Raw genomic sequence first — 23,880 nt, 5'->3', positions numbered from 1 at the left:
CTACCCAAATGCTGTTGTATATAAACTGAATGCAGTGTCAGCAAGCAACTTTCACACAATGCTACTGTAAATCTAGTAGAGATTGAGAACACATTATGAATAGTGATAAGTTATGTGCTTTACTTGAAACAGCATTTTCTGCACTTTTCCTGAAATCTACCAAACACAGTCTTGGCAGTGAATAATTAAGACTCTGTATTGTAATCTACCAGCATAGTAGAAACATAATTAACTGTTCAGTACTGATTCATTGTCTGATTTTCTTTCTCTGTCCCTTGTTTCTTTTTGTTTTTCCTCTCCAACAGCTAGCAGTGGGTCTCTCAGGGCAGAGCCATGGGTGCGTTCCTGGACAAGCCCAAAACAGAGAAGTACAACTCACATGGCGAGGGCAATGGCCTGCGCTATGGGCTAAGCTCCATGCAGGGCTGGCGGGTGGAGATGGAGGATGCTCATACAGCTGTGTTGGGCCTTCCAGCCCTTGGTATGACTGACTGGTCCTTTTTTGCTGTGTACGATGGCCACGCAGGCTCTAAAGTTGCCAATTACTGCTCCAAGCATCTTCTTGAGCACATAATCACCGCTAGCTTAGGGGCTGGAAACACACAAGGCTCTCAGTCTGGATCAGACGGCTCCAACGCTTCAGTACCAGTTCCGCCTGCAGTGGAGGCTGTGAAAGCCGGCATCCGGACAGGCTTCCTGAAAATAGATGAGCACATGCGCAGCTTCTCCGACCTTCGAAATGGCATGGACCGCAGTGGCTCTACGGCAGTGGGAATTCTTCTGTCACCTGATAATTTCTTCTTCATTAACTGTGGGGATTCTCGAGCAGTTCTCTACCGCAATTCACAGGTGTGCTTCTCCACACTTGACCACAAGCCTTGCAACCCACGTGAGAGAGAGCGCATCCAGAATGCTGGCGGTTCAGTGATGATTCAAAGGGTTAATGGGTCACTGGCTGTATCAAGGGCCTTGGGGGACTATGATTACAAGTGTGTGGATGGTAAGGGTCCCACAGAGCAGCTGGTTAGTCCTGAACCAGAGGTGTTTGTGATGGTTCGGGCACCAGAACAGGATCAGTTTGTGATTTTAGCGTGTGATGGAATCTGGGACGTTATGTCCAATGAGGAGTTGTGCGAGTTTGTGAAATCGAGGCTTGAGATCTGTGATGATCTGGAGAAAGTCTGCAATGAAGTGGTGGATACCTGTCTGCACAAGGTATGTACTTTATTTGTTTTGGAGTTTATCATTTGTATATTTTGCTGTGACATCCTCTGCTTTCTTTTGACCTATGGAGACGTACATGTGTAGAAAATTTTGTCAGCAAGATGTCCATTTGAATTTCCTGCCAGAGAAGAACACTATATGATGAAGAAAGTTTTAGAGAATGTGTTTTTTTTTTGTTTTTTTTTTTGTTGAAAAAGAGCTATTTGTAACTGCTTTAATGGCTCAGTAAACTTTCCCTTACTAAAAAAAGGAGACAGAGAAATTGTTTTGGCAGTCTTGAAAACAGGACAAAGTAAAAATGAAAAGAATGAAGTACAGAGCTTTGAAGTACAAAATGCTTGAAAGATGGCTTCAAGTCTTGCAGGTTACTCCTTAATCCTGACCAGCAGCTGTTATCTGCTTGAATTCAATAGATGATAGAGGGGGGAAATGCATTTTATTGCTTATTTACTGTATGTTTTTGATACAGTCATGTTCTACTTGGCTCTGAGTTACAGTGCAGGTTATTCAGTCACTTATTCCCTATGAAAAATGCAAGCTATACAACATCTTCTCTTAACCTGCTCTTTCTTCTCTTTCTTTATTCGTCTGTCCTTTGGTCCGTTTTAGGGGAGTCGGGATAACATGAGTGTTGTGATAGTGTGTTTGCCCAATGCTCCCAAAGTATCGGAGGAAGCTGTGAGGAAAGACACTGAGCTCAACAGTTACCTGGAGTCTCGAGTTGAAGGTGAGAGTGGCTGAATGGAGAAAAATAATGTTTTATTCAATGTATTAATTGTCTTTGTGTGAATGAATTCTACACATAAAATAGGGTATTGAGGGGAAGAAAATGGGCAGCTGGGGATTTATTGATAACCTTCATTTATACGTTTTTCCCCCCCCCCCATATTTACACTCATCTTATTTCTACTGAAAATGTGCATCATATCTGTATATTCCCTCGATTGACCTTGCTACTTGCTATTGTCTAACCTCCAGCCAAATTTGCTCAGGCTCACAGCAGAAGAATGACACCATCATGACCTCCTTTTCCACTTCAGCGAGCATCTCCCCTCTTTATTCTCTCTCCGTTCCTCTCCTCCCTTGCTTCACTCAAACATTTACTGTCTTGTTGGAATGAATTTCCTTCTCCTTTCCTGTACTCTTTGCCCATTTCTTCTTTCTAATTGCAACCCATATTTTTTTTTTTTTATGTCTCTGGGAGCACAAGACCCTTTGAATACAGAGCAGCCTTTCTGGTCAGCTCTCTTCGTTCGCTATGTGCTGTTTGAGATGCCGGTCACTTAAGAAATACATTTATTTATTTATTTTAGCTCTGAGGAATAACTTAAAATGAATCCTTAAAGTTTTTGTTTTTACCTGTCTGATACCAGTGTCATCTTGAAATAAAAAAATAAAAAAATAAGGCCTTAAAATCGAACCGTAAGACTCTGAAATTGAGATTAAAAGACAGGTACCGGTAATTATTTTATGTGTTAAAGTAAGTTCATGTTGGCTGAAAAGCACTCTAAAATGGGTCAAAATCATTCCACTTTTGAAGGTACAGTTCAGAAGTTCAAACAGTGTTTGTGTAAAGCAGGCTAGATGCTTGGCTTAGGGTACTGTCTAATACTGGAAGACAGAGGAGAGAGGGAATAGAACAAAACAGAGAGGGAGGAATTCTCTGGCGGAACATTATCTTGGCCTTATGCCACTCCCAACTCAGTTGCAGGCCTCTTTCTGTCACCATCTTTCTCCCTCTCCTCGTCTCAGAAATACACTGGCTTCCACAAATTGACTTGTATGTTTTCCATCTTCACTTCCTTTCTCCTCATTTGTCAAATTTTGGTCTCTGTCCTTCTGCTGCTCTGCTCTCCCTCCTCTGTCTTTGCACAGATGTTCATGGCTATCATCAGCTCTTTTAATACCGATTTGTGTAACAACATGTCTGCTGCTGTTTTAGAGATGCTGTCTCGGCCAGGGGAGGAGGGGTTTCCGGATCTGGTAACGGTGATGAGAAACCTGTCCACTGACAGCGGCATGCCCCCTCTGCCACCAGGGGGTGGTCTTGCCAGCAAGTAAGCACTATTTGACATTTATTAAAATGTATGATTAAAATATGAAAGTGTTAAACATCTGTAATACTTCATTATGTGCTCAGACAGTGATAATTACAGAAATGTTACAATTTGATTTATTTTTAACAGCTACACCTTTACTCCACTTAGTCTTCCACTGTCTTGTAGCTTTGATTGATGGCTCCAACCAATACCTTATGAAATTTTTGGTTTCTGTGTTCCACTTGCAGACGCAGTGTTATTGAAGCAGTATACAACCGTCTGAACCCATACAGGGAGGAGGATGGAGTAAGTATCAGTATATAGAAATGTAGGTGCTTTGTCTTTGACCATTTAGACATAAAATACTAAAAATGTTGAGGGCACATGGCAAATTTGAGATTTCATCTGTCTTATGTCTCAAATTTCTTTAACGTATGACTTTAAGTGCACTTAGTTGGCTGTAGTTGTACATTTAAATTAACAGTTGATCAGCTAATTATGTAGTCACAGAGTATGTGTGTACGCTCTGTGTAGCATATTCCCATGAAATACCAGTGGGAGATCTTCTTTTGTTAATCTTATGTTGATTCATCTCATGTGGTGGCCTAAGCTGGTGATTTATAAACAAAGTATAAAATTACTGACTTAAGATGTGGCTTTGAGCCCATCCCCTTTCAGTTATGTTAAATGCTGTTTTTCTCTACGCATGGTGCAAGATGATACAGCTTTGTCAGGAAATGTTTGAGTGGAACTATGAAGTTGCAAGTGAAGACATTCATTTTCAGGTTATCTGCTTCAAATAGGCTCTTTTTAATGGTTTATTTTATTTGCCTCCTCTGCTTGGAGCTTTCTTTATCCTAACACCAAAGTGTATGAAGACACTTTATTTAGGCTTTTAAGTTAGTTAGTTATCTGTTATCTGACACTGGTATGAGAAGTTTTCCCATGTTTGAGCATGAGAATGTGATATGTACGCTTCTAAATTTACTTTGCTGCTGAATGGTAGATGTTGCAAATTTTTTAAATTTGCCAATAAGAACACAGGCATTCACGCTCTCATACTGACACCCATTCACATACTGAATGAGGTAGTAAATCTACAATAAAATAACAGCAGATAAAGGCAAATACTAACAGCAAATAGAAGAGAAGAACATCCACCATTTAAAGCGTTCAAGTTTAATGTTTAATAAAAGGGTTTCCCCTGTAAGCCTGGTTTTCAAATGTTGTAGTGGTTGTAAGTGACAGGAGATACTGTGCAGTGACTTTGACATTGCTGTTTAACTCATTACATTACCTTCTGCTTTTGCTACTGGCAGACGTTTTCCACTTTAGTCAGCATTTTAAAATTTGTGTCCTCATATTCGCCGTTGACACATGTAGACACTGTTTTATACAGCATGTGAATAAAAGATGGAATCCAAAATTATGTCCCAAGGAAAGTAATGACTTATTTTTATTTGCCAGTAAAGACAGACACCCTTTGTTACTGTGATTGATTTTTATTTTTTTTTTATTTATTTTTTCTTTTCTACAACCATAGACTGTATATGAAAGATAGCAATGGATATTTTAGTTTCAAACTTTGCATTTTAAATACTTCAGTGTAAGCATTTTGGCTACCACAACTTTGGTGTTGGAGGCAGAAGTGACCTTATTTGGACAATAAGGGTGTGTACTAAGCTAGCAACTGGCAAACTTAGTTGACAGTTTGTAGACTGCACTGGTGCAATACACACTCTACTGCTAATTAGTGCTAAATAGTAGACTAATAAAATACTAGGGTATGAGTAAACAACACTGAAGGACAAACACACGGGTTGTATTACACAAGCTGTGTTATTTGTCAGATAATAAAGGCACCAGCAGCATACACAGGCTGTTCAAGTTATTGACTAAACTTGGTGACTGATTTAGATTCTGTTTGTGGAATTCTGACAGGGGATGGTAGCTAAGATGGCTATTTTCATACCCTAAATAAACTGAGGGGCTGTATGAAGCACCAGTGTAAGAAAAATAAAGATTGTTTTGAACTGTGAACCATGCAAAGCTGAAATGAACATAATGGGTCCAGTTCACTTGAGGTGTATTGCATAAATAAGCTTTTCACTAATGTTTATTGGAAAGTTTAAAAAATGTCCTGGTGTTCTTTTCTAACTATTGATGTAGCTTCGTGTTCTTTGAGGTAATGGATAGTGTGTTATTGACTGAGGGTGCCAAGGCACTTGTTGAGCCAGGCTTTTAACCTGCATTTCTATTTGCAGGTTACAACACATAAGCTCATTATAACCATAGAGTAGGAAAAACAATCAGTTTATATAAACAGTATTATTATTGTTGTCCTCTTTCAAATATAGGCCTGTTTCTCTATTTCTATTATTATTATTATTATTGAGGTAAACTGTTTGAGTGCTTATGAAATGTTTGCACTCCAACAAGTTTTGTCCAAGGGTTCTGTGTTTTCTACAGAGATGGAAAATACAGAATTTTAAATCTTTGATTTTGCAGCTGTTGTTACCTGCCTGCATGTTTCACACAAACATGTTCTTTGACAATCACGACATGAAAAAAGGGGCTACATAAAGAAGTTAACTGCACAATTAACTGATTTCTTTTTCTTTTTTTGTGGACCCATTTATTTTATTTTAAAAAGAGAGAAATGTTTGATTGTTTTCACTATTTACTTGCCACTTAATTACTTTTGGTATAGTACGAATGGCCATATTGGGGGGGGGGGTCTGTTAAATTTATGAAAATATAGTTAAAAGTCCAAAATTTATGTCTTCCTTCACATTTATCATAGCCGTCCAGTGGGCCGGATTGGAGTCTGTCTGTGCAATTTTGGCCCCTGGGCCTTATGTTTGAGACCCCTGTTGCAGTAAATGGCTTACAGTATTGCATGTGTGAACTTGTAAATGTTTATAAAGGATTGACAAATTTTGTGTCTGTGAGAGAATCTCACACTGAGATTGAGGCCACTATCGTATTGTTTAGAATGATAAGCACTGCAGTGTCCTTAAAGAGCTCTACCTGCATATAAGGGGTCTTGTGTGGTGTGGGTGTGTGTGTCCTGTTAGCTGGATGTGATATTTGCCTCATTGTGTTGTCTTGGATTTTCTGTAATGAGTTAGAGGTACTGTGATTGTTTGCTTTGTGTACACATAATCATGGAAAATAAATGCACACATGAAACGGATATTGGCGCCCCCTTAAAACCACAGTGGGTAGGTTCTGTGTGTGACTGTACACTGTAACAAAAAGTTTTGAGTGCTACCACCTGCTAGGTGTTAGGAGAAAGAAACAAGGCTGCTTGTCATAACATTGTCAAATAGAGCCATCCTAGTTTAACCTCGGCAGGTTTCTTTGTCTACATTAAGTGGCTAAGCCGTCCTACACAGCTGCTAGAAAGAAGCATGTCATAGTAGCTCAATTAGTGCTGGTTGCACCCTTCATTTAAACATATTTTGCACATGGTGTGTAGTAAGGTACGCACCTGTAGTCACATACACATTGACAAGGGATGTATCTATTGTCTAACTGTGTGTTCACCCTCTGATTAACGCAGCCCTCCTGTTTCATTTGGTAAGTGATCACATATATAACTGTTACACCCCCACCTCCCCCTTTTCCAACCCCTCATCTACACACATGCATACAACCACACATGCACACATGTGTACAAACACACATTCTTACAGGCATGTAAGTGGTGACCTGCTACACAAATCCTCCCTGTCACACCTTCATCTGTCTCTACTCCCTGCTCTGATCTGCTGTCCTGCATGTGGAGCTCCATTTAAGAGTTTAAGGCGTGTTCATGTGGACGTCTGTAGACATGATTGTCGAGGTCTGATGAGGATGAATGATAAAGGTGTTTCTAGTCCTGTCCGTCCCCCCCTCTCACGTCACAGGCATACAAACACGCATGCACTGTTCCTACACGCATGCATCGCTGTCTCACTCAGTCTTTCAGCAGCTGCACGCAACTATACAACAGTCTGTGTTTCTGTGTCCCTCCTCGAAATAAGACGGAAGGCCTTGGAGTTGTTTTGTTGGAATATGTTAAAGAAAGACTCCGGAGACTGAGGTTGAAAACGTTTACTGCCTCACGCTGCTGTTGTAACAGCATTGTAAATATATTGTGTTGTTTCTTTGTTGAGTTGTGTTGGTCATAAGGAAAACTGACCTTCAAGTCTGGGTTTGGGGGAATAAATCCTTGAGTTTTACTTTTAAAATGTTTTGTTTAGGTTTTTTTTTTTCTTTTTATAAAAAGTCTCTTTTTTTTTTCTCCCCACCCTTCTCTCCTTCCTTTGTTTCCTGGCTTTTCTCTTATTTCTTCTTCCTCTATTTTACTCTCCTTTGCTTCCCTGTTTTCTCCTCTCCCTCTTTTCCTTTTGCAGAGTGGAGCGGAATTGGAGTACCACTGGTAGCTGTCCAGCACAACTGCCTGATCGAAAATACAGGACCACTATTCCACATGAGATTACATTCATTGTCACCTTTTAATTTTTTCTGTAATTCATTCCCCCCCACACTGAGAATAACTGAAGCTGAAATCTTGGTTTTAAAAACACCTAATGTGGAGGACTGCAAAAATGTTCTTGTTCCTTTTTTTTAATTTTTTAAATAGACAAACTATGGGGGGCACTGCGTTCATGTTCCGACTCCAGAACTACATCTACAATATAAACACAGCGAGGAGGAGAGGCCAACAAGCACAGTTTCTCTTGCCCCTTGTTTTCTTTTTTCTTTTCTTTTTTTTTTTTGTGGATTTGCAGAGACAGAGGTCACAGGTCTGAATCTTTTAGGGTTCTGTGGTGCCTTGCTTAGACCAGAGAGAGAGGGAGGGAGGGAGAGAAAGGAGGACCTCATAACTCGCCAGCCAGCCACGACCAAAACCAACCACTTGTGGATTCATTGTAAACACTGAGAAGGCTTAAAGTGGTTTGTGGCATTATTTGTTTGGAAGTGTGAACTTTTTCTTGCACCTGACGGGGAGTTGATCGACCACACAAGCCTGCAACTCAACTACACACCTTAAGCTATACTGTCCAGTTCAGGATCTGGGCGTTACTGGTACACAAACAGGAGCCAACTCTTCACTTATTAATGGACATGGCTCACTGGAGATCATCTTACAGAACTCACAGAAATGTAATAAAAATAACTAAATGAATCACTATCCAAAGACCTTGAGGTTAAACCCTCAAATTCAGGGTCTGAAAGCCTGAGAATCCACACCTGACGATAAGGGGAGCACTTATGTGAGAGACTTTCTGGCACCAAATCCCAGTTTGACTCCTGGATATTATGTCCAGACTTAAATGGAACGTGGACTGGTTTGCCCAGCTGCAACTACATTAAACTTGAGCGTGATAGCGACTCTCTTGCATGTCTGCTTACTTTCTGTCTGCTCATCTCTTTCAGGATCTTGTCACTTGATTTGTCACGCTTCCCTTCTGTCTGCCTTATTTTTTAAATTTTTTGTTGTTTTAACTTCAGTTTCTCTGCTGCGTCATGAGGCAGAAGAGACTCAGCTCTCATTTTGCATTTGCAGACAATGCCAGAATCATAAGCTTTTGAGCCTGCTGTTGTTGAAGATATTATAGAAAGATAGAAACTGTATATGAAATTCATAAATATAAAAAATATATATAGGGAGATATCTATATAGACAGAAATATTTTGATTTGTTTGTTGTCCCTTAAATTCCCAGCCATGGTATTCATTGCGGCCTAATCTGGGGAAAAAAAGAAGGGGGGGGGGGAGAAACACCCCCACCCAATAGCCCAACCCATGATGCTGCACGCACCGTTCCCACACAGCAGCGTTCCAAAGACAGGGTTTGGGGTAAAGGAATTCCAACCGCCCGCTCATCCTTAACACATGCGCACACACAATCCTGCTCATGCTACAGCTTGCCTTTTTCTATCTCTCTGATATCCTCTGTGTGTGTGTGTGTGTGTGTATTAAAAAAAAAAAAAAAAAAAAACAAAAATACCTTTTTTTTTGGAGTTTAGATTGTAAACATTTATTTACTTAAAAATATGCTTTCTTTTTTCTTTTGGTATACTTTTTTTTTTTTTTTTTTTTTTAAATTACTATTGCTGTGGTCGTGTTACAAATGGATAAAGAAAACAACACGAGGAACCTGAAACATACCTTTGACAACATATTGGGAGACTTTGGTTTCGGCTATTCACTGTATGAAGTTGAAGGAGGGACACTGTAGGCTGAAGAGGAGGGGTTCTACACTGAGAGTTAAATTCGCAGTCACTGAATTGGTGTTCTTTTTCTTTTTTCCCCTCTTTCCCCACAACCACCTTCAATGACTTTACCTTGAAGGCACAGGGCAGTTACTGATTTAGGTTGGGTTTGAGTTTACCAGGAGTCTTTTGTGTTAACCTAAGCACTAAAAAAGTGATGGAAGCTTTAGAGATGGATATTTGTCAGGAAAAAAACTCAAGTCTTTTACAGTGTGCACACACATGCATTGTCTATGTGTGTGTGTAGTATTTAGATGAGGTTAAAATATGCTATAAATACAAACCTGTAACATACAGGTATATATATTCAATCATTTAATGGCAAATGTAATGTGCTTTCTGAAGTGGCAGTATTGGAAGAGAATAGACCTAACAGAGATTGCTGGCTGGTTAATGTTATTGTGGTACACTTGCTCTTGGTGCCATATGACAAATAGGTACTTGAATGTGTAGTTCTTTTGCAGTTACAGTTGTTTTAATGCAATGGTATAACTTTTCTTTGTGGTGGAGGGAGTGGGAGGGGTGGTATCTCCTATTGGTGCATGTTTTGTGATTGAGGAAGGAGTGTAATTTGCGTGTGATATGCACTGGGTGGGCGGGTGGGTGATAATGTGGACAATGTTCAGTGTGGTGGAACACAATGTTGGAGAGGAAAGGCAGTGATAGAGGAACAACCTGTAGATGAACTGGAGCACAAATGAGAATATTAATTCACTTTTAGGTACTTAACGTACAAATTAGATTTCCCTTACTTTAAACCCCCCAAACCGCATGTTTCCCGTCATATCTCAGATTCGCATACTTTTTAACATTGTGCAAGCTTTTACCACACTGAACATGGTCTTCAGTTAAGGTTTTTGTTTAAGCTATATCAGACACTGGGCTTGGAGAGAATTTAAGGGAGGGAAGGACAGAGAAACATTTATTTTTCTGAATGTAATTCTTCATTAGTCACACTGATTCCACTGCATGGACGGAATACAAGCAGCACTGCAGGTTCACATTCTCTCCTCATCGGTCATTTAATGGCAGAACAAGCTACCTTGGCTTCCTTTGTTTAAAATAAAATAAAATATATACTTGATCATTATTCTGATTGTGGAATATAATGTCAGAACTTATGTGGGAAGACATAAGATAAAGGAGTTTTTGAAAGTTTGGCAATGCCTGGATAATTTGACTCTGACTTGTTGCTATGATTTAACGTTCTGTTGAGTAAAGAGAATTTTACAAGCATTTGGTCTCCTGAACCTGTCAGTTATTTTTGGGCCGGGTTGAAGGTTTGCATTCCCTGTGGGCTTTTTAGCATAGACATGTGTTTCTGGTCACTCTTTATATACAAGTAGAAGTTCTGTACAAGAATAAGTTAACATATAGGTCAGAAAAGAGAGCAGTAACTGTAACATTAAGATTGAAAGACTGACACAGGCACACAAATGTGTCAAGGGTTCTTTTTTTGTAATTTATCATAAGTCACAAGATGGTAAATCAGTGGCAAGAATAATACAAGATTGATTCCTAGAAATCTGTGATACTGTAAAGTGCAAATTAAAAAGGAATTCTATCATTTGTAAATCTTAAACCCATGTATTTTCTTCACAAGGAAAAATAGAAAACAAATGCTTAAAGTGAAAAAATGTAGCATTAAAAAAAGTCCCTGAAATGTTTAGACATTTTTAGCATCCCTTCTTCTCTTGACAACAGTTCATTAACTTGTAGGAACTGAGACCAGTTCCAAAGGTTTTCAGTTTGATCTTTAATCTCAGGGGAGATTTGGTGACCTCTCAGGGGTTAGAGGTCACCAAAAACACACTGCTAGTACAGTTAAAGCATACCTGGGTAAGGAAAATAATGTAACACTATGAGTCATGGATTGGCCTCACCAGAGGCTGAACCTCAACATTACTGAAACAATGTGGGATCATCTTGATAAGGAACTCTAGAAAAGGCAGCCAACATCCAAAGAAGAGCTTTGAAACGTTCTTTAAGAAGCCTGGTCAACCATTCCTAAAGACTTCTTAAAAAATTACAAAAATGCTTACCTACGAGAGGCTGTGTTAAAAATAAATAAAGGTGATCACACCAAATATACACTTTAAGATTTGTGAGAACAAAGTCTAATGGGCTGGATTGGAGACTGTGTCTGTCCAATTTTGGCCCCAGAACTTTAAGTTGGACACCCTTGATTTAGGTTGTATTTTATGTATATTTTTTCAGTTTAGGATCTGTGAGCTGTGAAAGGAAATGTTAATCAACACGTTGTGATGCGTTTTCTAAAAATCAAAGAAATGGAGTAGCTCTTGGGGTTTTGAAATATCTTCTGTATTTTAATGTTGGTGTTAAAGTTCACAAATCCCAAAATAGGAAACGCATTTAGTTCAGCTGCATCTTTATCGCCTACAATATTAAAAGGCATCTTGCACCTTGGTGCTTTTGTTTGGTTCGGAAGTAACTGATGTCTCGTGTCTCGTAATTAATACTGTGTACTGAAAAAAAAACCGCTAATCTGTAACCAGTCCCATCAACGCTCCACTTTCCCACATTCCACAGGTGTGTCAGAGACAGGCTCTACTCCGTGTACTATGACCCTCTGACTGTAGTCATTTATTTAATGTGCGCTCTCCGAGTCACTCATTGTTCTTGAGGCGAGCTACACAACCCGACACGGTTCGTTTTAACAAACAACATGAGTTATAGAAACGACTCCGACAGCGTGGAGCTCGGGGAGTGCACCAGAAACCCGGGTTATAAGGATGCAGACGGAGACGGGCCAGCAGCGAGGGACAACATCAGCGTCTCCGACAGCGAGGAGAAGCGGGACTCCATCGGCGTGAAGCGGCTCTCAGACGCGCGAGATGAGTACACGCAGATCAAACCGTACGCCGGGATGCCTAAGGAGGTGCTGGTGCTGTACTCTTCTAAAGCCCGGTACCGAGTGCCCCGAGAGATCCTGTTCTGGCTAACGGTGTGCTGCACCCTGGCTCTGGTGGCGGTCACCATCGCGGTGATCGCGCTTTCTCCGAAGTGCCTGAGCTGGTGGCAGGCCTCCCCGGTGTACCAGATTTACCCCCGGTCCTTCAAAGACTCCGACGGGGATGGGGTGGGAGACCTCAAAGGTAAGACACCCAAAGCACTGCTGCAAGCTCCGATAACGACTATTCGAAGATTTTCATTAAAACAGGTGTTTTTATGGACGACACCAATGACGCTCCGCTTCCAACAGTGGAAGGCACATGCTGTTACACTTTTGAGTCACTTAGAGCGTTTCCATATTTTAATGTGCATTTCAAACTACTGTACTTTTAACACCTTTAGGCCATATTATAAATACTTCCCCATATACTCTTATAGATTTGAGTAGCCTACTATTGAAATCCTGCAAAATCGCTGTGATTTTTTTTTGCCAGATAAAGCCTCCTATGAACTCTCCAGGCTTCTTTTTTTTTTTTTTTTTTTAAAACAATGTAGCACCCTTTCTGAGATTGTGGATTTACAAAAAATTGGCAAAGTATACACCTTGTCCTAGTAGATTTTTTTTGTCAACCTAACAGCTGCTCTTATCAATTTCTTATATTTGGTCACTTATACAAGAGTAAATTATTAACTTTATTTAACCATTAGTAAAGTATACAAAGGGAATGGTAAAACTGCATCTAGTTGTTTTCAATGGCTCATTTATAATATTAAATATGCAGATGCTTTTTAGAGGGAAATGACAGCTGCTCTCACTATATTGCATTATTTCCTATAAAAATTTACTAATGCAATGCAGTATTATCTTTTCCTATCCATAGTCCTTCAGTTTATTAGGACTCTGAATTTCAGCACCGAGTGGTTACAGTAGATCCTGTATCTCCTGTCTGACAGGCATCAGGGAGAAGCTGGACCACTTTGAATACCTTAACATCAAGTCAATTTGGATCAGCCCTTTCTACCGTTCTCCCATGAAAGACTTTGGGTATGATGTGGAGGACTTCCGTGATATTGATCCACTCTTTGGAACCATGAAGGACTTTGAGGACCTCCTGGCAGCAATGCACAGCAAAGGTGTGCACTTTGAATACCCTTGTTTATGTGAAAATGTGGAGCTAGAAGGTGGTTTTGGGGGGTAAGATTGTTTTTTATAGCAGGCTGCATGTCTGACACACAAATACCCATCTCCATTTCCACCAGGTTTGAAGCTGATCATGGATTTCATTCCAAATCATACCAGTGATCTACACCGCTGGTTCAACTTGAGCCGGACTAGAGATCCTCACTATGAGGATTATTACGTCTGGACTGACTGCAAACCAGACGGACCGAAGCCTAATAACTGGGTTGGTGCTTGTACTGTTATTTTCTACCTGGTCTATGATTTTTGTCTTCTGCACATTTTCACTGAACCTTCACCAAGTTCATAGTACTAAAAAGGTGCAATGTACTGGAATTTAGATCAGATTTGTTTCCCATCTTGCACTCAGGTGAGTATCTTTGGGAACTCATCATGGACATACGATGAAGTTAGAGGGCAATGCTACCTCCACCAGTTTCTCAAGGAGCAACCAGACCTGAACTTCAGAAACCCAGATGTCATCAAAGAGATGATTGTAAGATTACTGGTACATGCAGTGACACACACACAGACACACAAAAGCTCAGCTACTGACTCATTTCTTAAAGTACATTCAGTGATGCATGTGCTAAAATCATGTGTTTTCTTCATCTGTTCTGTCTTTCACTGTATTATATTTTTTGTGTCCTTTGTCCACATTTAACAGTAATGTGTGACACACTGATTGTACACTAACTTGTACCAGTCAACCTATGTTTTTAATTGTGGCTGCACACAGCGCAAAGTACAACAGAAGCAATAATGGGCTGTACATAAACATTTCTACTCAACTGTCTTTGTTATAGTTGAATGATTTTATCTTTCTGCAGCCTTTTCACACATAATGTAGATGCCAGTTTAATTGCTCTATATACATTCCCCCCCCCCTCAATTTTAGGATATAATTCATTTCTGGCTGGAGAAGGGAGTGGATGGCTTCAGGATGGATGCAGTGAAGCACATGCTGGAGGCTCCACACATGAGGGATGAACCACAGGTTAATCCAAACAAACCACCCGTGAGTGTTAAACTACACATCTAACCTCATTGGTTTTGTTGAGTTCAGCTAAAATCAATAGATGGGCACACTGAGGTCATACTGAGATAGACAGAAATAACAAAAACATATCTCCAACAACACTACACCACCACCACCACTAGCCTGAACCTTTGATAAAAGTCATGATAGATCCATGCTTTCATGTGAATTGTAACCTCAGTTTACAGGAGTGACAACCAGCGTGATCTTCTGCTGCTATAGCTCATCTGCTTCAGGGTTCAAGTTTTTCGGTATTCAGAGATGCTCTTATGCACACCTTATTTGTGATGATGTTTTTTGAGTCACTGTTGCATTCATATCCGCTCAAAGCAGTCGGGCCATTTTCCTCTGACATAAAAGCGCTAGGTTTTCAAGCATTTTTAAATTGGGAGTTGTTATGATGCAAAATCAATTTTAAGATTATGCATTTGTTTTGGTAAAAGATTAACCACCAGATTAATTTACCCCTAAATCGGGGCTCATTTTGCCCAACAGCCACCACGTTGGAAAAAGAAAACCAGAGCCACGTTTTGGCTAAAGCAATCACACGTGTTTACTCACTGGCACTTCATCAACATGTGATATAACTTTATAACCTAAGATAAATAGCTTTTGATGTGAAACTGATAGATGATATCTGTTATGCCAATAAAAACTTCGACAGGCAAAAAGCATTCTATAGTGAAAAACTTTAAATGTGGTTCAGAGGGTTGTGAAGCTCATCTGTAACCGGAAGGTTGCCCTTTCGATCCCCCAAGCTCTCTCTGTCCTGGTCGTTGTGTCCTTGGGCAAGAAACTTCACCTACCGCCTACTGGTGTTGGCGCGATATGGCAGCCTCGCTTCTGTCAGTCTGTCCCAGGGCAGCTGTGGCTACAACTGTGGTTTGTGAATGTGAAAGTGAATGAATAGTGGAATTGTAAAGCGCTTTGGGCGCCTAGAAAAGCGCTATATAAATGCAATCCATTATAAATATCTACTTCATCTATAAGGTTCTTTGTTCTGCAGTAAGTTGAAAAAGGAAAATGCTCAACAAATTTGGGGTTGAATGACACGAACTGTGCATCGTTGCTCAGATAAAGGTGGTGGATGAACTTAACAGTTCTAAGAATCCAAGCTGTAACTTAGTTATGAAGGCATAATTAGATTTTATTGACTTATGTAATATCTGAAATGTCAGAGTCCAAAATTTAACGATCTGATCCATGAAAGCAGCTTTACTGAAGAAGCACTTTCCCTTGTTGCTAGTAGAAAAAATTAATCAAAAGCTGAGTGGGACTGTTCACACTGTGTATGATGTATCACTGATTATTTATCTCTAGCTGAAATGTCAGCTTCATAATCATGTGAAGAACACACTGTTTGTGAAGCTCAAAGGGTTCGTGATACATGCTGAATTAAGGTCAAAGAGGCTGAAGATATTTCTCACAGGGGAAAGATTAGAAGCAAAGGAGCATATTTTGGTGGATTAGCAAGTCATTGGAGTTTACTTACGACTGCAGGGTAAAACCATAACACTGGGACTCTTTTACTCACTGATGACTGAGAATTTATACCCACAGATTTGCAGTTAGGTTACATTTTTACAGTCTGATCATTTTTAACCACGAGGTAATCTTTAAACAAAACAACACTAACTCTTTGCCATCTTAGAAACAGTAATTCATTTTTACAAACCACTGGAACTACAATTCTGCAATTGAGAAAGATATGTAAAAGTTGTGTTAAGAATTTTATCACATCCTTAGTCGTGATTCAGCTAAATATGAATCAGAAACCATCTGTCTCTACATTATTGCTTTAGTGGTTTATGCTGTGGTTGCTATTGGCTGAATGGTTCACTTGCCTGTTATTAGGCCAGCTTAATGGCTTGAGATTATCTTTCACAAAAAGAAATGCACATTAGGTGTAATTTTAGAACCGTGACATCACTGTCTCTGTGCAGGTCTATGGCTCATTCCCTTAAATCTGTAAACCCAATGCTTTACACTCTGGTAACACCAATAGTTGTCCAGTGAGTCAGATTTCCTCAGCGCCTCCATAATTAGAACTTAACAAGATGTTTTTTCTTCCTTTGCCTTTCTCGCCCATTTTATTTGGACAGTTACAAAAATAACAAATCTGAAGAATTGGCAGAAACTTTCTTAATCCACAGTTTCTCACTCAGCAAACTTTGCTCAAAGAAAATACAAACTCTAACTCCAGCACACAGCCTGAAAGTAGCTAAGCTATACTAAAATTGCATAATCACTACATAACCTTATACATATTTCTGTCCAGGAGTTGGTAACTACAGAGTGGGATCTTCACAGTGACTACACCACCAGTCAGGTGGGCTTGCACGACATACTGAGGGAGTTTAGAGCACAGATGGACATCTACAGTCAAGAGCCTGGCAGATACAGGTAGGAAAGTGATTAAGTGCATTCAATATTACTATGGCAGAAAAGACAAACTTGTAATGCACTCGCCTACTTAATTATTACTACCTGTAATTATCATGTCACAATCATCCGTAATTTTAAAGACCTTTTGCTTATGCAATGCACTAATGTTCAAACCAAACGATTTCATTAAATCGTTTCTAACCAAACGAAATCGTTTGGTTAGAAACGATTTAATGAAATCTAGAATAAGGAATTAAGCCCAGATTTTTAAAATGATTTCAAATAAGGACACACTGGTATTTTAGAGTAAGATAAACAAAATCAGCTAATGGACGATATCCTGACATAAGTCATCGTGGTTTCTGTGTCATATCACATGCTAAATAAATTCCTCCTGTGCTGCAGATTCATGGTAACAGAGTCATACGATTATGAAGAGGTGTACAAGACCATGATGTACTATGGCACCAGGCTGGAAAAGGAAGGTGACTTCCCCTTTAACTTTTACCTGCTGGATCTACCCCAAAACACCAGTGGAGTATGGGCTAAGCATCTGGTCCACCTCTGGATGGGCAACATGCCCAAAGGAAAATGGCCCAACTGGGTGGTGAGTTCTTAAACTCATATTTATTTCCTCGCTTTTTACAATTGTAAAAACCACAGGATCAGTAGCGTCATGTCCTGCATACTGTGGCACATAACATGCCGAAATCACGTGTCGGCAGCATTCATAAGAATGAACTGTCGAGTCATCCTTAGTAGACTGTCTGCCTGAGATCATGCTTCTCACACTTGTGTTGTCATATCTTTCAAACCACAGGTCGGTTTATGTATTTGTTAATCATCAACCCCTTTGCAGTGACAGTTTGACAAACACTAGGCAATGAAATTAAATTTGTCAAAAACACTCCTGTAAAGCTAAATAATTAGTAGCTGAGTAAAAGTAAATTAAGCATGTTTATTTTCTGTAATTATTATTGATTAGGCTCAAAAGTATAGCCTTCTTACTTTATGTGCATCTTCAGACTTTAGCACCTAACACATATTAAGAAAACAAATATGTTTCAGCCCACCTCCTTACTACCTAATTTCTTAATCAACCCTTTGTCTTGTTTTTCTCTTACCTACACTGTTATCAGGTTGGAAACCATGACAGGACTCGGATTTCTTCCAGTGCTGGTCGACTCTATGTTCGTGCCATCAACATGCTGCTGCTGACCCTTCCAGGCACAGCCACCACCTACTACGGCGAGGAGATCGGCATGGAGAACATTAACGTGACAGCAAGTCAGATACAAGACCCAGCCGGCAAATACAATACAGTCAGTACTGTGCACACACTGAAGAAACCTTTAAACCCTCACTGTCACACATCTCTGTGAGAGGTCCTTAAAAATAACCAGTTTAATGTCATTTTATTAATAACAATAAATAAACATAAATATAACAACATAAATGTCTTTACTTTAAAGGACATTTTTGCAGTCTTGTTGTATCTAATACACTGGCGACTGTATACATGAGCAAATATACCAAAATGATTCCTCTGCTTTCACTGCAGAGTGCCAGTCGAGACCCTCAGCGTTCTCCATTGCAGTGGAATGCTGACACGAACGCAGGTTTTAATGAGAAAACAAATCTCACCTGGTTGCCACTACACCCCGATTATGAAACGGTCAACGTGGAGGTATAGATCTGTTTTTCTAATGTTCAACTTTGAAGAAAGATCGTTTTCTTATGTGTATCTTTCTATGGTTCATCTGTCCTCCTCCCATTCCTTTATTCCCAGGCCCAGATGAAAGATGATGGTTCTGTTCTGGCTCAGTACCGCTTCCTGAACACCCTGCGTCAATCAGAGCTCCCCCTTAACCGTGGATGGTTCTGCTACGTCCACGCTGATGCCAATGTCTTCTCTTACATCAGAGAGCTTGATGGACTTAAGCGAGCTTTCCTCATAGTGGTTAACTTTGGTAAAGAATCAGCTGTCACAGATCTCTCCTCTGTTCGTGAGCTGCCAGACGAGTTGAAGGTGCTGATGAGCACCACCATAGCCAATGATGGCAAAGTGTTTCCGAAGTCTCGCATCCAGACAGAAGTAGGAGAGGGTTTGGTGATTCAGTACTCCACCAACACTCGGTTTAATCCCAACCATCCTGAAGAGTGCTACATCTCTGAGAAGGCTTGCTATTTGGAGACCATAGACATACTTTATAAATGCTAGTAAAAATGGAGATGAGTATCCAATAACTGCTGTATTACAGAAACCATCAAAGCATTAAGATTTTTCTCTGGTGTTTCCTCTACAAGGTAGTGATTTCTTATCTTTGAAAGTGTAATTGCTGTTATTATTATTAGATTTGGGCACCAGTCTGTCTAGTTGCCGTGATGGAAGATGCTCTGTTTTTCATGCCCGACTGCTTCTTCATAGCCTCGCTATCTTCTCCGCTTGCGTGGAGGCCGAGGAGGGTCCAGGCCAAGCTCCATGTACAGAAATGCAAGCTTGAGGGCTTCCTTTGTTATGGAATAAAAAAACAACAAACAGTATGTATCTGTCATCACCCATCCAAGTGCTAAAACTCAAACTTTTACATTCATAAGGCAAATTATAGATTATATATTAAGAAGGCTTTCTCAGATTTGGCTGTTTATCACACACGTACATGACGTCATGGTGCATTTGTAATAAACAAAATCACATCTACAGGTAAAAGGACTCCTTGATTTAACTGACTTTGTACCTCAATTTTAAAGCTGTGAGACAGATAGTATATTGCAATCAAGCGCTTGCTCTGTGCTTACTAATATTTCATGTCTCAGTGTTGGTGTGCATTCTGATGGGACATTAAGAACTCATAATTTTCAGAAAGTAAAAATGTCTCATACCAGAAAATATTTGTGTCCAATTTTCAGATAATTTGTCCTTAAAAAGACTGCAAAATAAAAACATCGATCTTTTCAAGAAGGTTTCAGCTTCAGGAAAATTAATTTACCTCCTCCAGCATTAGCTCAAAGTCTTCTGTTCCAAGGTGATTTGCTCCAGGTTGGATATTCAGAGCTATGTTTGGTGCTGGTTTACACTCTAAAATTAAACGTACACAAAGAGATTCAAGAGCCAAGTACGGGCAGAAGACAATACTTAAAATTAACATTTTCTTTAAAATGTTCTTTTCTCTGCTCCCCTTCTCTGCCCATTTCCCCCCCAAATCATCTTTTTCAGTCTTCTGCCTTTGCTTTCACTCATTTATCCTCCCATCTGATATCCCCCTGCCTCCCCTCCCTGTCTCTGTGGTATGGACTGTTTCACAAGTGCGGTCTTGACCTTGACAGCTCCCAGTCTGTGGCGTCTAATCTCTTGCTCTGATACACTATCTCTTTACCATGCTAATGGGCCTGCCCACCCGCCTGGATGTGTCTATGCCATCAGCACTTTATCAAAGACTCCGGAGAACAGAGAGAGACAGATTAGGGAGACATATACACACACACACACACACACACACACACAGACAGACACTTAAGCTGCCTGGTGTATGTGTGAACAACAGAAAAGTGAGCGAGGGTAACGGAGAGAGATAATGTGTGCATTTGAAACAGGAGCAGAGGAGGCAGTGCGAGAGAGAGGGGTGTAAATAAGGAGTACCACCAACGTGGTGAAGGGAGATTATAAGTGAGAGGGAGAAAGAGCCTGTCAGGGGGAAATTAGAGCAATTAGCTGACACACACATACGCACACTCACAGACACACACACACACAAAACGCATGTATACACAGAGGCAAGCTTTACTACAAGGTGACCTATGCAACATTTTAGTCATCAACTTAAATGCTGTTAGCACTCCCCCTGACAGATAGCCGTGCATCTGCTACTGCTACCTCTCCCAACATGCACACTGAAACTACTATTGGGGGATGACCCTATGCTATTAAAACCTCTGATCATGCAGAAATTACTCCTAAAAAGACGAGGTATGCTGAGATGCACACAAAGACAAATGCACACCCCCATAGAATGAGGTACTCAAACACACAATAATATGCATGGCTGCAGACTTGGAGAAATGACTTGATTACCTGACTTTGGCTTCATGCTGGAGTGTGTATGAACAGCTTTCTTTAGTTGTTCAGTGTATTTAAGGACGCCTGCCAGAGGAACCATGTTGTCACCACTGTAGGCTGTCAGCAGCATCGATGGGTAATGCTGTATCACACAGACACACACACACGCATTTTAAATTACATACTGTAGTTTACATTATGTTTACCAAATGTATTAATTATCAATGGCCCTAAATGCGTCCCTACAGTGTTTCATGGAATTAAACCAAACATGAAATAGATGTCAGTTACCTCGCATTAGGTACAGGACAATTTTTATTGCATTGGAAATTTGAAATCAAATACACCAACCTGGTCCACCTACAGGTAAGACTGAGTCCCAGAAAGGTTGGGACTCACCTGCAGTTTCTTACCTGCTCAAAGCATCCGTCAATGCATTTGATCAGCATTCAACTATGATTGAGGTGATTGAAACACGTATGTGCTAATGCAAACAAATGTATAAAGCAAAACATTACATGAAGTGGTAACACAAACAAAAAGACTATTTTCTGTTAAGCCAGTTAAGAAAAATATAGCTGCATTTTTTTTTTATATTCTGTTTTCCTCTCCATACCTGAGGAGTGATGTTGTGAAGGGGACAGTAGGAGGTGATGATATGTCTGTGTTCTGGGTTTCCCACTGGGTCCCCCCATTCATCTCTATCCTCTAAAGTTAGAGGCAGGCTGTGATCCTCCATAGTCCCTAACACATCCAGAAACGGAGCCTGAAAACAGGAAAAGGTGTGGTTTTGGAAGTGTTTAGCTCACATTTTTACTACAAGTAACTACAGAGAGACTTAGTCAAGAATATTCATCATTTTGGTCAATTTAACAACAATGTTGTATGGTTCAGGGTTTAAGCACAAAACCTCCAACGATTTAATTTCTTACCTGCAGGGTGACAGCCCGCATCAATAGTGGGTGTCTGTTGCACAGAGCTCCCACTGGCACAGCCCCAGCACTGCAGGCTGTAAGAGCGGTGAGAGAAGGAGAGGAGACTCCTAAGGAGAAAAGGTGATGGAGACAGGCTTGGAGGTCCTCAACTCCTCTCCGCTTCCCTCCCACGCAGGCTTGTCTGTGCCAAGAAAGGCCACGCTCCCCTCCACCTCTACAGAGTGTAAAAGCAAAGAACAAGTTACTTCAACTCATGGGGAGCACAAAGTTTGAATTACATATTTCACTTGCCCCCTATGACGACAATGACTTGTCTGTCATTTCCCTGTCATTTTGGTCATATAAAGCATGTCTCTCATCATAACTTTTTGAGCCAACAGGGTTTGGTTAGCTTCCTAGAGGAGTGACATTATACCTGACATGGCAGTAGGCCAGAGCCCAGCCCTGCTCCAGCATCACTTTTTTCTCTGGGTAGAACTCCATGTTAAGATCTCTGCCATAAGCACCATAGACATGGACCAGCAGCGGTGCCTGTCTCAAATGCTCCACAGGTACTGTATGAAACAATGTCACAGGCACAAAGGTACCGTCCTACAAAAACACACAGAGATGCACTTTCAGACTAAAGGAATTAATGGTAAATTATCTAGAAATAAGTCTATAAAATTTGTTACAATTATACGCCTCTGTGTTAGGTGATGATGTATGAAGAAGCACAAAATGCCCTTCTCTGTATGGTGATAAATGCTAAATGCTTAGAGCCCTGCTGACATTGTCTTATTATTTGCGCAAATTATATTTCAAGTTTCCTCACTTGGCTGCAGGCCTCCAAGCGCGTAGTGATATAATCAGCTTGGTTCTCTGGGGAGGATCCATCTCCAGTGCCTGATAAAAGGAGCCCATTCTCAGGGTGTAGACAGTATGGAACCGGCGGATGGACTGGAGAGGATATCAGGAATTCTAGCATATTTTGTTGGTCAGCCAAGCCTGGTTTCTTGGTTTTAATGGCACAAGCCCAGGATGGAAGCTTTAGCATGAGTGTAGAAATAAAAAGCTTTGAGAATATATTAATAACACTAAACCACAAACCCATAAAATTACAAAAAGTAAAGACTAAGAACAACCAAAAGGTGGTTAAAGTCTCAAACGCTAACAAGCACATAAGTATGCAAGAAATTGTGTAATAATTACCTGTACTATGTATGCATTCTTGGGGTGGATCAGAGGGACCACAATGAGAGCTAGTTCACTAACTGGCGTTCTTGCAACCAACACACAATGGTCTCCAACCACGTCCATGTCTTTAATTGTAGTCCTAGGTTCAGGCGCAAACAAAGAGACCCAGGAATCCATTGATGGCTCTGAGACAGGAGCCTGAACCACCTGGAAATTAAATGGAAAGATGAATCTCCTTCACTGAAAATCAATGTTTTAACTGGATATTAAATGTAGCACTCTGTAAAATACCACTGGTTAGTTAATAGAGCAAGTTGTGAATAGAGACCAATTGAAACAGAACATAAGGAAAATTATAGCATGTCAAAACACAGAAACCTTTTTAAACCATTTTAACTTCTGACATTTTGTTTTCCATGTGCATTTGAAGAGAAAGTGAACAGTAGGTAAAAGCAGGTATACTCCTGTAGTTACAGAGTACACTGCATTCATGCCTGAGTCTGAATTATACCTGGTAAGTTCTGCTAGTCATTATGTATTTATATATGTGTATTTTTGTCTGCATTACTCCTTATATTGTCACTATAGGACCAAACACTTATCCAGGTTTCCTTGGTAATGATGGGCAATCACTCATGTAAAATCTAAAAATACTAATATATATAT

General features: G+C 40.2%; 3 protein-coding genes across 4 annotated transcripts in view; 2 read left to right on the top strand and 1 right to left on the bottom strand.

Moving 5' to 3' along the window:
- The window catches only part of ppm1ba (protein phosphatase, Mg2+/Mn2+ dependent, 1Ba), a 39,898-nt gene extending 32,038 nt beyond the window's left edge, over positions 1-7,860 (top strand). For both annotated transcript variants that reach the window (XM_005727316.2, XM_005727315.1), the window contains 5 exons: positions 306-1,215; positions 1,834-1,951; positions 3,167-3,281; positions 3,512-3,569; positions 7,664-7,860. In XM_005727316.2, coding sequence (XP_005727373.1) covers positions 334-1,215; positions 1,834-1,951; positions 3,167-3,281; positions 3,512-3,569; positions 7,664-7,693 — 1,203 coding nt within the window. In that variant the 5' untranslated portion in view covers positions 306-333 and the 3' untranslated portion in view covers positions 7,694-7,860. The remainder of the gene's footprint in view (positions 1-305; positions 1,216-1,833; positions 1,952-3,166; positions 3,282-3,511; positions 3,570-7,663) is intronic.
- A 4,224-nt stretch (positions 7,861-12,084) lies between these two features.
- Positions 12,085-19,281, top strand: slc3a1 (solute carrier family 3 member 1). Its single transcript, XM_005727306.2, has 10 exons — positions 12,085-12,645; positions 13,397-13,576; positions 13,703-13,848; positions 13,993-14,118; positions 14,521-14,640; positions 16,940-17,064; positions 17,452-17,653; positions 18,186-18,368; positions 18,608-18,733; positions 18,836-19,281. The coding sequence occupies exons 1-10, from the start codon at positions 12,216-12,218 to the stop codon at positions 19,265-19,267; spliced, it is 2,070 nt and encodes a 689-aa protein (XP_005727363.1). The 5' UTR covers positions 12,085-12,215; the 3' UTR covers positions 19,268-19,281.
- Positions 19,280-23,880, bottom strand: part of prepl (prolyl endopeptidase like) — an 8,749-nt gene continuing 4,148 nt past the window's right edge. Inside the window, exons 8-15 of the mRNA XM_005727307.2 lie at positions 23,230-23,421; positions 22,853-23,065; positions 22,454-22,629; positions 22,036-22,252; positions 21,720-21,869; positions 21,119-21,245; positions 20,037-20,125; positions 19,280-19,557 (exon numbers count right to left, since the gene is read on the bottom strand). Coding sequence (XP_005727364.1) covers positions 19,480-19,557; positions 20,037-20,125; positions 21,119-21,245; positions 21,720-21,869; positions 22,036-22,252; positions 22,454-22,629; positions 22,853-23,065; positions 23,230-23,421 — 1,242 coding nt within the window. The 3' untranslated portion in view covers positions 19,280-19,479. The remainder of the gene's footprint in view (positions 19,558-20,036; positions 20,126-21,118; positions 21,246-21,719; positions 21,870-22,035; positions 22,253-22,453; positions 22,630-22,852; positions 23,066-23,229; positions 23,422-23,880) is intronic.

Source organism: Pundamilia nyererei, unplaced genomic scaffold, assembly GCF_000239375.1.
Source record: "Pundamilia nyererei isolate P.nyererei 1_Seehausen unplaced genomic scaffold, PunNye1.0 scaffold00024, whole genome shotgun sequence".
NCBI classification, from domain to species: Eukaryota; Metazoa; Chordata; class Actinopteri; order Cichliformes; family Cichlidae; genus Pundamilia; species Pundamilia nyererei.
Note: the sequence above shows the minus strand (reverse complement) of the source record. Positions and strands in the feature narration are given on the sequence as shown.

Coding starts and splice junctions, on each gene's coding strand:
- slc3a1 (XM_005727306.2), top strand. CDS start 12,216: ATGAGTTATAGAAACGACTCCGACAGCGTGGAGCTCGGGGAGTGCACC. Junction 18,369..18,607: donor CAGCCGGCAAATACAATACA/GTCAGTACTGTG, acceptor CTTTCACTGCAG/AGTGCCAGTCGAGACCCTCA. Junction 18,734..18,835: donor ATGAAACGGTCAACGTGGAG/GTATAGATCTGT, acceptor CTTTATTCCCAG/GCCCAGATGAAAGATGATGG.